This window comes from Colossoma macropomum, unplaced genomic scaffold (assembly GCF_904425465.1).
Source record: "Colossoma macropomum unplaced genomic scaffold, Colossoma_macropomum, whole genome shotgun sequence".
Taxonomy (NCBI): Eukaryota; Metazoa; Chordata; class Actinopteri; order Characiformes; family Serrasalmidae; genus Colossoma; species Colossoma macropomum.
Genome location: NW_023494802.1, coordinates 33,026,638 through 33,042,624, shown reverse-complemented (window position 1 = coordinate 33,042,624; position 15,987 = coordinate 33,026,638). Strand labels below are relative to the sequence as shown.

Genomic DNA, 15,987 nt, shown 5'->3' with positions numbered 1-15,987 from the left:
TTTTAAAAGGAAGTCTTTTAAAGAGCGACGCCCAGAAAAGGCTGCAGCTCTTTTAAATGTGAAGTGCTCAAATGGGTCTATGTGGCAGAAAAATGTGATCTCGCGTAATGGTTCAGATGGAAAAAAATTCTTTATCAGTAGGTTTAGGAGAAAGTCCAGGAAGCTAAAAGCACACACGTAGCATCATATATGAAAGTAGGCCTGTGCATGGTGGTGGTTAATCACATTACCATGGTAACAGCCCCCATTGATGGTAAAAATATCATTTACCTTCAGTTTAAAAAAATGCGTTGTTAATTTATTCATTAAATTCATGCAAACCACTGCAAGACAGATGTATTCTTACACATAAACATAACTGACTATTAGTAGGTGCTGTGATATACTACAGTCATATAGTATCTTAGTCACAGTTCATTTACATTTTAGAATTTTGAAAAATGTAAAACAAAAAATAAAAGTTATGACAAGTAGAAGGAACAAAAAATATTCATGATTCTGCACTATTTCTAGGTCACTACTCAAATTTAAGCAAAATTGTGACACCAACCATGTTAAGGCCTTTGCAGAACAAGTTAGATTTTTTTTTTTCTTGAATCTTATTCCTTCCATTGAAGCTGTGTTCTGTTAGTGGTCAAAGTCTAGCCAGCTCGAGTACAGTTCTGAAATTCATGTAAATATTTCAAAGATTCTAGTGTTCACTTTATTATGCTGACGATATAATTTGTAATGAAAACCTACTCTATCCTCACACCGTAAAATGACTTTGTTCATTTTCATGTTCATGAGTAAAAAAAAAATGTCTCAGCTCTCGTTCATCAGGCGAAATGGGTCATTTTAAATGGCCTCAGATGAAAAAAAGGCTTCAGAGAAGAAGGTAAAGGGCCAAGATAAGCTAAGCAGCTACAAACTCTCAAACAGTAAAGTTCACAATTTCATTCTTTGTTCAGTTTTGTGAAAAAATAAAAGATGACTATATACTACAACCACAACCTTTTCTGAGCGACACTTTTATGTTCTTTTATTTGGCAAATATTAAGACTTACTTTGTCTATTCCTGGCTGTGCTTTAAGGAAACCATCAGAAAACTACAGGTTTAACCCCCCCAACCCAGTTTAACCATTTACCACAGTTATTTTCCACATAGCCAACCAAATTAAAGAAATCTGTTACTAACACAGGCCTACATGAAGTTTAAGATAGAAACATCTCAAATGCAACTTTATTTTTAAATTGATAAACCAAAACTAATGCAGCAACGTTTTTTCGCATAGATTACATCATGTAAAGAATTTGTATCGCTAAAAGTGATAAAAACAAGCTGCTTTTTTAAAACATATTTTTATTTGATTGCTTGTGATTTGAGAGAAAGTGTATAGCACTGTTAACAACTTGTATTTGTTGAAATATCCTTTTTTGCCCTTTGTAGAAGCAGGCCCACTTTACTCGATCGAAACGAGCACGCAAGGTAAAGCACTGAGCGTGTCAGTTTTGCAGTGACTTTGATCAGACTTTTTGAGCAGGTTTTATGGTGTTACTGTGTTCGTCATTGTTTTGACATGGCTTGTCTTTTAGAATCGCTCATTCTCGGCTGCAGCCTGAGTCTGCATGATTGATGGTTGTTGTTTCATTAGTCATGCTCTGTAACTTTTTAAGCTAAGCATTGTGGCTTGAAAGTCAGCATCGTTTAAGAGTGTTTAAACAGTGCCTGTGATTTCATGATGTACTCATGTGAGTGTTCCAGCATATGACTATATAATTTACATCAAAGCAGTATTCAATTTTTTTCAGTCACACTATGTTGGCTCTTTGCAGTTTGCTGAAATATATCTTGAGAATCTTTTGTACACACTTAAAATTGATGGTTCTTGAAAGGTTCTTTAGTAAAGAAAATGGTTCTATATAGAACCATGAACACTCAAAGAACCCTTTGCATCACTAAAGCGTTCTTCAGATTGACAGAGAATGTGTTATATGTCTCTACATAGAACCTTTTTCCATGGGTTCTGCTATTGTTATGATGTTAAGCTTGTTTGAGTGTTCATGGTTCTGTATAGAACCATTTTCTTTACTAAAGAACCCTTGAAGAACAATCATTAAGTATGTAGTATGAAACTAGCCACTATACTTGTACAAAAGCACTGGGCGCTCAGTGGTCTGAGACTTGACCTAATTAGAGTTAAAGAATGCTATAACAAGAGTTAAGTCCCAATTAATTAATCCACTTGATAAATGTGGTTGCAATGGAGTTATAATTTTAATTTGCTCATTATATACAATATTGAACACAGAAGGGAACCTAGAGGCTACATGTAGGGATTACAGTGAGACTTGCTTTATTCACAATATTAGCAAGACTCTACTCGGCTAGAGGATCAGCTGAGGAAGGACGACTCCATATGGCAGCTAATGCGCTCTATAAGTAAAAGCCCTGCAAGGTCCAAAAGAGCTAGCAAGGTATCCATGCACTTTTACTCAAAATTCTCACCAGCATGCTGATTGTGACACTTATTGCGTGCCCCCCCTGCCCCCTGCCCCTATAGTATATAACAATTATAATAATAAAGTACTAATATCAAAGCTCCAAATTCTGCACCTGAAAATAACTTGTGGGCCACTTGTTGCTGGAGTTCTGTTGCTTTCAGCTATTAACAGTTTACTCAGTACTGACTTTTGGTCTTTTTGACTCTCAAGCACACTTCTTTTCATTGTTGTCTATGGAACAATGCACACTGTGACAGAAAAGCACTCTTCTAATTTGCACACTGCACTTCATAGTTTTAAACCAGGCTTTTCTGTTGGAAAAAAAGTCAAGCTTTCCCGCTCAGCGCCATGAAAAAGCACAATACGTCATTGCAGCTGACCAATCAGTATCAAGGACGCTTTCTAGTCACCAAAAAAAAGGCTCGTTTGGCTGTTTTTGAGCACTCAGACTTGTGTACTTTGTACACTTGGTATAAAGATTAACACAGTCTGAATGTGACAGAAGGTCTCTGTCTTTCCTGTTCTCTCAATTTGCTCTCTTTTGCACACCTTAAGAAGCGGGACCTCCTTCTTTTTAAGGGCCTGCTTTGCATTTAAAAAGGTGCTGTCTGACGCCCCCTAAACCAGCAACAGCGTCCTGGAGATGCCATAACTTACAGCAGACAAATTTATATACTTTATATAAATGAAAGAACTTTTAACAGGACAGCATGGAAATTATGATGACTGGTAACCCAGTCATGTGGTATCTTGGATCTTACCCTGTCTTAACGCACTATTCTGCATGCCTTTACTCATCCCTCTGCATGCCTCTATTTGGAAGTAACCCTTGGATCCCTTCCTGTTGTCCTTGTTGACCTTTTGGGTCACCATGGTACCTGTTCGCTTCATCCTTCCCGCCTCTCACCAGCCGTCTGCTGCCGAAGTGCGTAAATTCGATGAAGAAATCTGGGCACTGCTAACCAACTTCTCCAGTGGGCGGCCGGCTTCCTCCTTCTCTTCATCGTCCTCCAGAACCTCTTCCTCCTCCTATTCGTTTGGAGCTTCCGGTTCCATGGGTCGTTCAGGTGGCCATAACCCCAGCCCCCCTTCCCCCCCTTCTGCCATAACCTCCCCTTTGAGACCCACTGCATCCCACCATGCTGCCCCAGGCCATGTCCCAAACAGTAGCTTAGTGAAGGTATTGTATGATCTCTCTGGCAGTCTTGTTTAGGCTTTGAAATAGCAGCAGAGTTTGCTCAGTGAAAAACTTAATTTAGGGAATTTTCCCCTCGTCAATCAGACAAGAAATGTTCACCAGTCAAAGTTTTTTTTTTTTTAAGTTTTGATCTGGCTAATGTAGTGAACAAGTAATGGAAACTTATAGCCCACCTATTCGAATTAGAACCTGTTAGAATCGTTGCCTCAAAATGTTTCATGCTGTTAGCAAACTTATATGTACTTATTGTGGCTCCTATCAAACTGGAATCTCTTAAAATGGAAAGAGAGACAAAATGAAGGCTTCAAGATAACTGCTAGTACTGTTTTTAGCAAGTTACATAGCATTTTATTCATTTTGACTGTCATATGGTGTCAAAAACCGCATAAAAAAAGCTTTTTTTAGATTATTTACCAAATTGACATGGTTTGAGGCAAGTGTGTGATGTAGGAGTGCAGTTTGCATAATGCTAATTAGTGGGTATAAGCTTCCATTGCTTGTTAGCTGCAATAGCCTTATGGCTAATGCGGCTAACTGGAAAAATAAAGGAGGAAACATTCAACAATCTTGGCTGATTCACTACATTTGGGTTAAGATGAAAACTGTCTTTAGAGTTTTGGAGCTTTTTTAAGTCCAGCTTTGCTCTTCACTAGTTTGATTCTAGTTTGAAATGTTGGTCTTGCTAACAAGATAAACGGAGAAAAAAACACTGTGGTTCTGTTCATTTCTGTTGGTTCCTCCAACAATTTAGTCATCTTGTGACCGCATATCACTTGAATCCTGGGAAAATATCACCCTCTGGGGCACAACCAAGTTGATCCTAAGCATGTTTGCATTGTCAGTCATGTTGATGATCATTCAATGAGAGGGGTTAATGTTTGGCAAAATGAGTCGTTTCTTAATGTAGTAAAGACGTTAATCAGTTATTAGCCTTCAGTTGTAGGTATGCGAGAAGGTTTGTGAAGGTTAACCAGAAATTGGTGACCGGAGTGTGAGGGTGGTTCTTCCCTCTAAATCTTGCATGGAGAGCACACTAGAAGTGTTAAAAATGTTTTCAAATAATACTTTATTTTTGGTCATAGGCTAAATATCACTAAACCCCTCCAGTGCTCCTGAATTTTGGCGCCATTTGTCGTTATGTCTGAAGTAGCAGTTTTGATTTTTGCAGTTTTCTTGTAGAAACCTGAAACCCTTTCTCTTATAATCTGCTGTCTTTGCTCTCTGCTGTGCTTATCTGCAATTTTCTGTCTCTCTTCTGCCGCTGCCCCTTTCATTCCTCTCTGTGCTTCAGTACCCTCTGGTCTCCAAAGGGTTCAGTTTACACCCGGAGGACGTGCTCTTCTGGCAGCTTCCAGAGCAGTTCCGAGGGAACAAGGTAACTAGTCTGCAGTGGGCTGGGTCCAGCCAAGTGCCAAACTGCTGACCTGTCTGCTGCTCCAGTCCAGGCCTAAGTGCTCCTCCACCTGTGCTAACATAAGATCATAGTGAGGTCACTGGAGCACTTCCGTGCAGCGGATGGGCATCTTTAAACCTTGTGTGTTTATTCCTAAGCAATTTCAACTACGGCTGTTCCAGTGTGAGCTTAATCCTGATTAGTAATACTAGTGCTTTTGTTGAATTTTGCGTTCAAGACAGATCTGCAGGTCATGCATTTCTTAAAGGTTTTATAGCAGTTATGATATAATTTAAAGCACTTATTGAATATTAAGTCTTAAGATTGATAAAGACTGCAGGAAAAGGGCTTGAGGACAATGAGAAGCCCAGTTATCATGAAAGTGCTCATATTCTGGAATTCCAACAGGTGGGCTCCTATGGGGGAAAGCTCAAGTATACCATCTCATACGTACCTGGACCAAGGGGAGCTCCCATAGACGACGTTGACGTCCAAATCATTGTAAGTAATACGTCTCTTGTTACATAAGGGGTGCGCAGCGTCCCCAGGGCCGGCTCTAGCATTTCAGGGACCCTAATGAGGGTTTTTTGGGTTCCCCTTCCATCTGCCTAGGCACTTAATCCCAAACTGTAATAACAATATAATATGATACATATTTATAAAGAAGTGACTAGATGTAAATATATCATGTGATAATAATAAGGAAATCAAATAAACCAAAGATCTTAGCTCTCTGTGCAGCTTTGTAATCATCTGTCAACACCTCCCCACACTCCACCCCACCACCACCACACACAACTTTGGGCCAGCCGCTGGGACCTGGTCTTTTAAGGGGTTTGGTGATTTAATCAGTGAACTGCGGGAGATTCAGATTTACAGAGTCACAGCAGGGTCAAAACATTTTTTTAGGAACTTTGGAAGTAAATAACATTAGTGAGAAGAATATATTGTGTATTTTTAAGTGTAAATAGAAGATTGTTTTGTTGAATAAATAATAAATTTTGAGCCTTTTTCCAAGCTGCATTACATGCTGATGTTTTAAAGTGTGATAGGACTGCTAAAGTTAGAGTAACCTGTGACATATGTACTGTGTCTGTATGTTAAACAATTCCTGAGTTGTAAAGCATAGAAAAAAAGTCATCAAAATGCCTGTAAAGTTGCTCTGATTAATAAAAAAGTTCTGGAACAGAACCATCGTAATAATTGTACGAAAACAGGAAACTGTTGGTGTGGTAGTAGCCCCCTTTTGTTGTTTGTTAGACAGAGCCAGCTCTGAGTGTTTTGTTAAAAATAAATAACTTCACCACATTCTTATTTCTAGGGTAATGACATCACCCTAGTGTCCCGCCAGGACTGGAGAAGAGGACAGGGGACAAGAGAGTCCCGTGAATTTGAGATTGTCTTCAGAGAGGTGAGAAACTTTACTGGTGCAAAGAATTAAATGCTAAAATAATGTACAATTTGCTTTAATACATCATAGTTTAAATTTGGTGCAGTGTATGATTTTTCACTGGTGTTTTTGGGTAGCATGTCAGATGTAGTCAATAAAAACTAATCTTTAGATTATAAGTGAATTATTAAGAAGTTGATATTTTTGATAACAGTGCTAATAAAAGACAATGCAGAAAAACATAAAGGCCTAAATACTACAAAGGATTAAACTGAAAATGATCAATATGAAATTACTGACAGATCTTTTTCTTTTGTTTCTCTGTAGGAGAACTGGAAGCGTCCTGATGGTATGCCGGCCACTCGGGAGCACCTGATGATGGTGCTGGCTGACCTGGACGACATCCTTATCCGAGCATCCTATCACACAGAGATGCGCTCCTCCAGCATCTCAAGGGTCAGCATGGAGATCGCCGTGCCCAACTACACAGGCCAGACCCAGGCTCTGGAGGTGGAGCAGTGTCGCTGTCCGCCTGGGTACCACGGCCTGTCCTGCCAGGTATGACCAAATCCACCACACTGGCCAGTTACAGTGGAATTGCAGCAAGTTGGAACTTGTTGTAAGAAAGCGTCATAATTGTACCTTAATAGAAAAAAACGAGGAAATGCTTTTAACATCTGTTAATGAAACGTAAAAGGTTCAAAACCTTATGTGACATCACTGTATGACTGCGCTGCCATTTTGGTGACCAGAAGAATGAAAACATATTGTGTGCTGTGCAGTTTGATTGGAGAACAGCAATCAATTAGCTTCTCACACACCTGATTCAACTTACTAACAAATGAACTAGCAGCTCGTTGGCTGGGTCAGGTGTGAAGAGTAAGAAAAACTTAAATGTGCAAAGCTGGTTAGCACAGACAGATTCAAACAGTTTAAGTAGCAGCAGGTAATCACTGAAACACACATGCACTACAATAGTTTTATCTATTTTACAGTAGCTTACTTTAGTGTAGTATTATAGCCTCTGGCATTAAGCAGTACATGCTTTTGGGATACCATGAAGTATTATATTTCTGTATTTTATAACTTTTAATATTTCATATGATTTAGCAAGCTGTTTAAATCCGCTAGTTCACTCGGTTCTCTTTCCCTTTCTCAGCATTACTATGTTAGTTCAACAACATAAATAAAACAGAAAATAATTTATAAAAGAACCTTTCATTTTTTGGACAATTCAAGGATGTTCATTTCTGCGCATCACTAGTTTTTATCAATAATAGTTTTTCTCTGTCTGCTGTATTTCAGGACTGTGCTCCAGGCTACACCCGCACAAGTGGAGGCCTATACCTTGGCCACTGTGAGCTGTGTGAATGTAACGGCCACTCTGACTACTGTCATCCAGAGACTGGAGTCTGCACGGTAAGCTGCATCCACACCATCACATTACAGACATTCTTTGAGGAAGCCTGTAGAACAGCATGCTCATGAGGGTCTGTAGTAGTTGGTGTCACTGACACAGTTTATGTTTAAGTACTGCACAGTTTAATTGGCATACTTCAGATCTAAGACTAGTAAGAGGCTTCATTAGGTTCTGTCTTTGATTTGACGATGGCTGTTTCTTTGCTTCTTGACAGAACTGCCTGCATAACACCATGGGCGAGCTCTGTGAGCAGTGTTCCCCTGGCTACTTTGGAGATGCCTCTGCTGGAACTCCAGAGGACTGCCAGCCCTGCGCTTGTCCACACACTGACCCAGAGAACCAGTTAGTCCTAGAAACCACATTCATTATTTACAGTTATTTAATCCTGATGCAAAGAATGTTTGTTTTCTTTCCACAAAACAAGATTGAAGGCCTTTGCTCACTGAGCGCGATTTATTCTGATGAATTAACTATTAATCCAACACGTGCGTAACTGCATGATATCTTGTACACCAAATGAGATTTTTGGAGAGTGAAAATACATTATTTTATTCACCATCTATTTGTTTTTTGCAAACTTTGGCAGGCAACACAAACTCACTTGATGAATAACTGTTGTTTCTGGCATTTGCATAGCAACAATCAAGTTGACAGAATGGCTGTGTCCTAGCAACTAAAACAATTTGTCCTCTGCTTCGACACGTGCGGTGCTAGCTTCTCCAAAAGCAACTCAAAATGAGTTACAGACAGGGCCGGGCCTGGACTATAGGAGGCCTTAGGCAAGATTTTACCTTGTAAGCCCCCAGTTTTTATTTACTTAATCAGCTATTTAAATAAGAAAATTAAATACAAAAAAAACGTCTCATCTTGTGATGTTTTTACTAAGTGTGCGACAGAATGTCTTGACACAGATGTGTGTCTCACATTCAGTAAAATGGCCACATCTAAAACTATAAACATTTGGTAAAGATATGAGTAAAGATATAAGTTGTCATTTTGTAGGTATGTTTTGAATCACAAAAAAACACCACATCAGACAAATTATGAGGTACACAGTATCTCTTAAGGTAACTGCTTGCAGTAAACAAATGTAAACAAACTTTCTCATTTTTATATCCCAAGTACCTCATTAACCTGACCTGTAACTCACTCACACATGTTTAGCAGACTGAATTTTCTCCACAAGGGGGTGCCATTAGCTCTAAAGTAGGTTTTATGAGGATCACTGAAAGAGAAGACTCATATCAGCAATCTTTGCAGTTAGTAACTAACTGTAATACTGCTACATACAAAATATACAGTTTGTTGCTTGATTATTTTACAAATAAGACACTCTGTTCTCCTTTCTCTTTCCAAAATGGAACGTAGCCTAAAAAAACGTTTTCTGTCCGTAGTGAACAATTTAGATACAAAAAAAATCATGTTGGAATATTTTGCATTTTCCTGTCTATTAGTCATGGTGTGTGCAGTGTGTTTTGGCCTTAACCCTTCATCAAATTCAAAAACATAATTATTTCCTATTCTACATACAAAATTGAATGTGGCAATGATTAAAAGTTTAGAATTTAACTCTAATCTATTCCTGGACTTGCAGAGTTGCTCTTTGGTGGAGTTTTAAACATGTAAATCTCAACACTTGATAACTCACAGTACTATCCTGCTTTCAACATGAATATCAGAACAACTTGCGTTTGTGTTTAGATTCTCTCCCACTTGTGAAAGTCTGGGCAATGGGGACTATCAGTGCACTGCCTGCCAGGCTGGCTACACTGGCCAGTACTGTGAGCGGTAAGTTAGCCCACTTCAGCGGTCACATTTGAGTGGCTCTTGTGTTTTCAAATGAGTCACAATAGATCTGTGTTGTCATTCTGTTTTACTTCTCTTTAAACAGCTGTGCATCTGGATATTTTGGAAATCCGCAAGAGAGAGTCAAATGTCGCCAATATAATGGTGAGATCTATGTTCTTTTTTGCTGAACTATAAAAAAATAGTTCAGCCAAAATCAAAAAGAAATAATTTTTTTGCAGTCAGGCAAAAAATGAAAAATGAAAAAAGTAATTGTTGACATGACAACACCATGCTGTAACATTTAGTCCATTTTCTTAACTTAGTGATGGTCTTAATATACTATAAGCTGGATAGTTAAGCTGTAAGCTGGTGTGAGTAATGGATGTGTTTGTTTGGTATCAGCGGCTGCTTCTCTGGTGGTGATGGTGTATCCTGAGAGGGTGCTGGTGGCTCAGGGCAGCCCAGTTACCCTCAGATGCCAGGCATCTGGAGTCCCACCCCACTATTTCTACTGGACCCGCAATGATGGCCGCCCCATCTCCAGATCAGCAGAGAGACGCAGACAAGGTACTGCTTTTACGCTAGTGGTTACAGCTATGTAGAGTGAAAAGGCCCTTGTGGTTTATTTTTGTAGTTTACATTAGCAGTAATCAGTGAGTGTAAGCAAGCAGTGATTTTGCTCATGTGTGTGTATGTATATGTATATATATATATATATATATATATATACATATATATATATATATATATATATATATATATCTGGTAAACTCTTTCATTGCCTGCAGGAGAGGAGCTGTATTTCCCCAGCGTCCAGCCCTCAGATGCCGGCGTCTACATCTGCACATGCCGAGACCGCCAGCACACCAACCGCAGCCACGCTGAGATCGTCGTAACAAGTAATGCTGAGAGTTACAGGCAGAATAACTTAATGTCAGAGTCAGTATGTCTCTGTCTGCTGCTTTCATTGCTGTGTATTATATGCTGTGTACTTGAGGGCCTGTTTGTTGTTAAGTAGCTGCAGTACTGTGCATAGGTTTTAGTTACCTGAGAAAATTACAGTTTGAAGCTATTTATCTGGTCAGTAAGTGTATTTGACTAAACACATAAAACACCAGTACAGTAAGTATGTAATTAAGTGTCTTTTTGCATATGTCATTGTGTTCATTTAACCATTTCCAAACATCTCCTTGAGGAAGCCCAGTATTATTTGTATTATCATCCAATACCTGGATTGGCTTATCAATACTACATTATGTTAAATCAGTTGTGCACTTGATGGAATGTGACTATTCCATGTGACTGGCTGGGGAGACAGGAGATCTCCAGGAGACATCTAGAACCAAACTTTGCTCTTCAAACTAGCTCCTTTAAAAAAAAACAAAAACAAATAAGAAGTTCTTGTTACTGTATTTGTGTTTATTTGCATCTTTTCTAATGATGTATTATGATTTTACAAGCAAGAACACTTATTTTTAAAAAAAAATAGTTTTAAACAATGTGCTTAGGTGCTTAGGTGCAGGAGCTAGAGTTTCATTCGTGGGACTGAGAGGGAAAATACAAAGTGTGGTTCAGAAAACTAGCAAGTAATTCCGTTGATACACACATACATACACTGCTTTTTAACTTGAGATTTAGAAATGGAAAATTAAGGGTTCAGAAGGCTTAAGCTTGGGTTCGCAACGAGCACAAAGCTTAAGATAATACCAGACTGTGAATGCAAATTGCCACAGTTGCTGTGGCTCAAGCCAAAGTCAGCCTCGTGCATGAACTTCAAGTTTTCACTTGTTACCAGAAATGTGATCTTCTTTTTGGTATACTTCATGTTTGTTTATTAGACTTGATTTGATTAACCTCTGGTATTGTGATCATGAGAGCTGCTCATTATCACAGTACCACAGCATTATCACACTGCGAAGGGAAGTAACAGGAGATCGCATCTCCATGAAAGTCATGTTTCTGTCTCTCGCTAGCCTCACCATCCAAACCCATCGAGGTCTTCATTGAGGAACCCAACGTTCAGAGTGTAACAGCGGGAGCTACAGTGAGCTTCATCTGCACCGCCAAAAGCAAAGTAGGAACCACATTTAACACTGTTTACGCTGTTTTTTTTTTCATTCCATCTTTAAGGTTTTCAGATTTTGCATGTGAATGGATAAAGGTTTAATCTGATTTTAGGGCTACACGATATGGACATAAATTGCAGTGACCAGCTCTTTTTCCTGTGTAAACAGAAGTCTGTCTAACCTCGCAAAAGCACAATTCACTATTGCACAAATGTAAAATAAGAATAATGGATTACTAATAGCTAACATCCCTTGCTTGCACATTTTTTGTGCACTGTATGGCTGAAAAACAGTCAGCATTCCCTGAACAGCCATTTCAACATAGACATAAACATCTTAAAGAAATAACTAAATATGTTCTATATAAAGCTTCTTATAGTGATGCAGCTTTGTTGTAACAGTAGTCGTTACTACTACACGTTTTACACTCAACATTGGGAGTGGGAATAATCACACTTTAAGTATTTTTTAAAGGCTTTTAGTTCAAGAAAAAGTAGTTTTTGAGCTATGCATGCATGTCTTTGTAACTCTTCGTGGGAGACCAGAGGTCAGTCTGGCTCAGGAGAGCTTACTGCTGCTGTATTTCCCATCAATCTAATTATATCACTGTCACACTGCATGCATAATGTACTTTGATCCAGTTTGTCATCGCAGCCCTTAACAGTGTGGTCATCAGAGAAATTCCCATCAGCATAAAAATAAAAGTATGACTAATTGGGCAGCCCAGCTCTGGTTATTTGTGATTACAGGCAGATCACAAGTACAGAAATGATTTTGCTTTCTCTAAAGCCCTGTTCGAGCTGGATTAGTTTTATCTGGGGAAGTACTATTGTGTGCGACTAGAACTCCAGCATTGCTGTTGTGACTGTTAGTTTAGCACTACTACCAGCCTATCATACTGCTACCACGCTGTGCTGAGTATGGTCCAGCCCCTAAATGATCTGGTCAGTGGTGGTCTTATGGTGGTCCTTTTCCAATGATGAATGGGGTAGAAGGGGGTTGACACGTTGTTCAGCAACAGATGAGCTACAGTCAGTAATTGTAAACTCACAAAGTGCACATATATGGCAAGTGTTTCTGATAAATTGGCCAGTGAGAGTAGTTGTTCTGTGAATGTAGGGCTGATGAAAGTGGACCTTCTGTGTTCATCAAATCAAATCATCAAATTCGTCAAATTCTACCACACTAAAAGTAGCCCTGATTGGTAATGTAATAGCATGGTAGTTACATTGATGTAATACCAATGTAGTTCTATTAATGTAATACCAATGTAATTACATTAACATCATACCAAAACCTAGTATTTGACTTGCTTATTGAGTTTCTCTCCAGCCATGCACTGCTAGCTTATACATCTGGGCTCTGAAATTTCAGTCAAGGTTAAGCATGGCTATTTGGGGTCATTACAATTCTTTAATTACCTGACAGATACCTGACATTACAGAACCTCCTCAAACTGTTCCAGCTCCAGTAGTGCTTAACGCTAAAGGGTCTTTGAGTGTCTTACTGACATACTTGAACTTCACTCAGTCTCCAGCGTACACCCTGGTCTGGACGCGCCAAGGCAACGGCAAGCTGCCCAACCGGGCCATGGACTTTAACGGCATCCTGACCATCCAGAATGTCCAGCCTGAAGACTACGGCGTCTATGTCTGCACTGGCTCCAACATGTTTGGCATGGACGAAAGCTCTGCTGTCCTCCATGTCCAAGGTTTGTGACTGGCGCTGTTCCTTTCACCATCGTCCTCTTAAGACCACCTCAAGTTCCACCTGTCAGTTTCCTCTACCTGGTTGCTTGCATGCCTTTGGCTTTTGCTCTTCTCTCTCGTGCCCTGGCTCACTGTTTTCCTCTTACGCAAGCTAACTCCTCGGCTATGGCCAACAGCATGGCTCTTCTTGGGTTTCTCAATGTGCGTCATGAAATGATCTTCAGTTCTGTTTTAGTTAGATGTTTGTTTTTAATTTTTTTTTACTAATCAAACCGCTTTGGCTTTCTTTTATTGCTTACTGCTAATCAAAGCTTTTCTCTAAATGAAACAATACAGCTTGTGAATGATTAAGGGCAACACAACAGCAGGTAATGATTATAATAATAAATAAATCATTTGATATTTAGAAGGAAATCAATGTGATTAGTAAAAGACTACCAGTGTTTTTGTTTTTTTTCCCTCCAAAGTCTACTTTTTACAAATCACAGACAATCAAATCTTTCAGATTTTTGATGCTGGTATGAAGAAGCTGCTTGTTGATTTTTATAAACTTTTTTATAAATTGAATTTGCTATTTGAGTCAAATATTTATTAATCATTTAAGGCAAAATGCTCCTTAAATGGCAGCTTGTTGCGTCGCATAGTTGTACATGTATATAACATGGTTGTTACAGTTAAGTCCTGCGGCATCTTTAATTTGTACCTTATTAATTAAACGAAGACTGCTGTGTTTCTCAGCGTAATTTCTATCTGCCTCATTAGCATCATATGGTCAATAACCACAATTTTTTGTTTACCTGTACTTAAAAAGGAATTTCTACCATAAACTTCTAATAGAGGCCACTGAGCAGTTGCTGGACTGCTTTAGTAAACGTTAATGTGAAATGCGTCTTCCTGTAAAACACTTCCATTAATTCATTAGTGAATGATATTTGTAATTTAAGGTATAAATGTATAGTTCCTTCTGTCAGAGGTGGGACTAATTTTCTTGAAGAATATGCTAATACTTTATCAGCGTAGTGGTGTGGCTGCGGCTTTTACAGGTTTCTGCCTCGTCGTGCATGAAAATTTTAGCGAATGTGGTGTTGCTCCATTGTTTAGAAGTTGGATGCAATTTCAGAAAAACAGCTGTAGACATCTTAAGAGTGTATGGAGTGTAGCAGATGTAGTTTCCGAAATTGTGTTTATTTGGTCTGGAAAACTACATAAAGGAACTTAGTAGAAATAAATCATCATTTCAAATTTCAGTCATCATTTAAAACATGCTTAAGCTAATCACTTAAGTAAAGGATCCACATCATCAAAAAAACATTTTTTTTTTTATTGAAATAAAACATTTTGGTGTAATATGTAAACACTGATACCATTTCAAAACATTCTTTTCACTCCCCAGTATGTACCGTCCATTTATATAAGCTAAGCTGCGAATTCATTGTTTTTGTGATGTCATGAGAACCAAATCATTTACATGCATCCTCCCATTCAGCCCTCAGCAGGGTAGCCCCGCCCATTCACACTGAGGTTATAAGGAGCTTGTACACCTAGACTGCTTTTTTGAGGCACAATACAGGGCAGCCAATCAGAACAAAGCTCATTTACAAATGTCAGTCTTAAAGGCACAGTAACAAGAAGAGCCTGTTTATGTTAAAATTAATTTTCATCAAACCACACAAAAATTACTGGTGGAGGTCAGAGGGAAAATATGAAATGCAAAAAAAAGCAGAATATGGAGGCTGTCAACAATTTTCTTTGCTTGACTTTTGCACAGTATGTGTTTGAAACACTTATTTACGTAATTCAGCAACCGCCTGACTGCTTCTGCGATCAGTGACAAGATTTCTTTTTTCAAAGCAGAGCGAAACGTTTAAATTACTGTTGGTAATAATCAGCTGTAGTCTACAGATGCAGCAGATAGAGATCAGGTGGGGGAAAAAACACTATTCCTTTAAGACTGTATTATGTTACTCCTTTTCTGCGATACATGAACCCCTTACGTGCATACAATCATTGAGAGAATTAACACTGGTGTTGGGTTTCTTGCTGCTGTAGTTATTCTTTATGTGGTGGTGGGGTCTCGTGTCTGCTGTGGTGGTACTCCCACTTTCTAATGGGGCTTTCTGAGGAGGACTGACAGCTGGCCATTCTGTCTTGAGGAGGCCCAATGGGGATAGTGGTTGATGAGGTCATGTGATGATCTAGGTGTGTAAAACTACTGGAAGCCTTTGTCCAGGTGAACTGCGACCACATCACTGGAACTGCTACTGCTGTTTTGTTCAACTTGCATTGAATGTTGTGTTTTTATGGTGCTACGTGTAATACAGCAGGATGAATGTGTCATTCATTACGGCTCTATTTTTATATTTGGTCATCTTTATACTGGGGGTATTCCAGTTCAGGCAGTCTTAAATGTTATTTGAGCAGTAAAACAACTTATTTTGATTTCTTTTTTTTTATCTATGTTGATATTTTAGGTCTTTAGATTTAAGACTTGTTTTTGTTCAGTTGATTTCATTTCAATAAATGAATTTGATCATTTTAA

General features: G+C 38.8%; 1 protein-coding gene across 1 annotated transcript in view; it reads left to right on the top strand.

Annotated features, from left to right (window-relative positions):
* hspg2 (heparan sulfate proteoglycan 2) overlaps window positions 1-15,987 on the top strand; it is a 185,127-nt gene that overhangs the window by 110,645 nt on the left and 58,495 nt on the right. Inside the window, exons 35-48 of the mRNA XM_036591441.1 lie at window positions 1,430-1,468; window positions 3,395-3,664; window positions 4,974-5,057; window positions 5,484-5,576; window positions 6,397-6,486; window positions 6,793-7,023; window positions 7,771-7,884; window positions 8,100-8,227; window positions 9,587-9,673; window positions 9,777-9,835; window positions 10,076-10,240; window positions 10,462-10,572; window positions 11,647-11,747; window positions 13,270-13,450. Of these exons, the coding sequence (XP_036447334.1) occupies window positions 1,430-1,468; window positions 3,395-3,664; window positions 4,974-5,057; window positions 5,484-5,576; window positions 6,397-6,486; window positions 6,793-7,023; window positions 7,771-7,884; window positions 8,100-8,227; window positions 9,587-9,673; window positions 9,777-9,835; window positions 10,076-10,240; window positions 10,462-10,572; window positions 11,647-11,747; window positions 13,270-13,450 (1,753 nt within the window). The remainder of the gene's footprint in view (window positions 1-1,429; window positions 1,469-3,394; window positions 3,665-4,973; window positions 5,058-5,483; window positions 5,577-6,396; window positions 6,487-6,792; window positions 7,024-7,770; window positions 7,885-8,099; window positions 8,228-9,586; window positions 9,674-9,776; window positions 9,836-10,075; window positions 10,241-10,461; window positions 10,573-11,646; window positions 11,748-13,269; window positions 13,451-15,987) is intronic.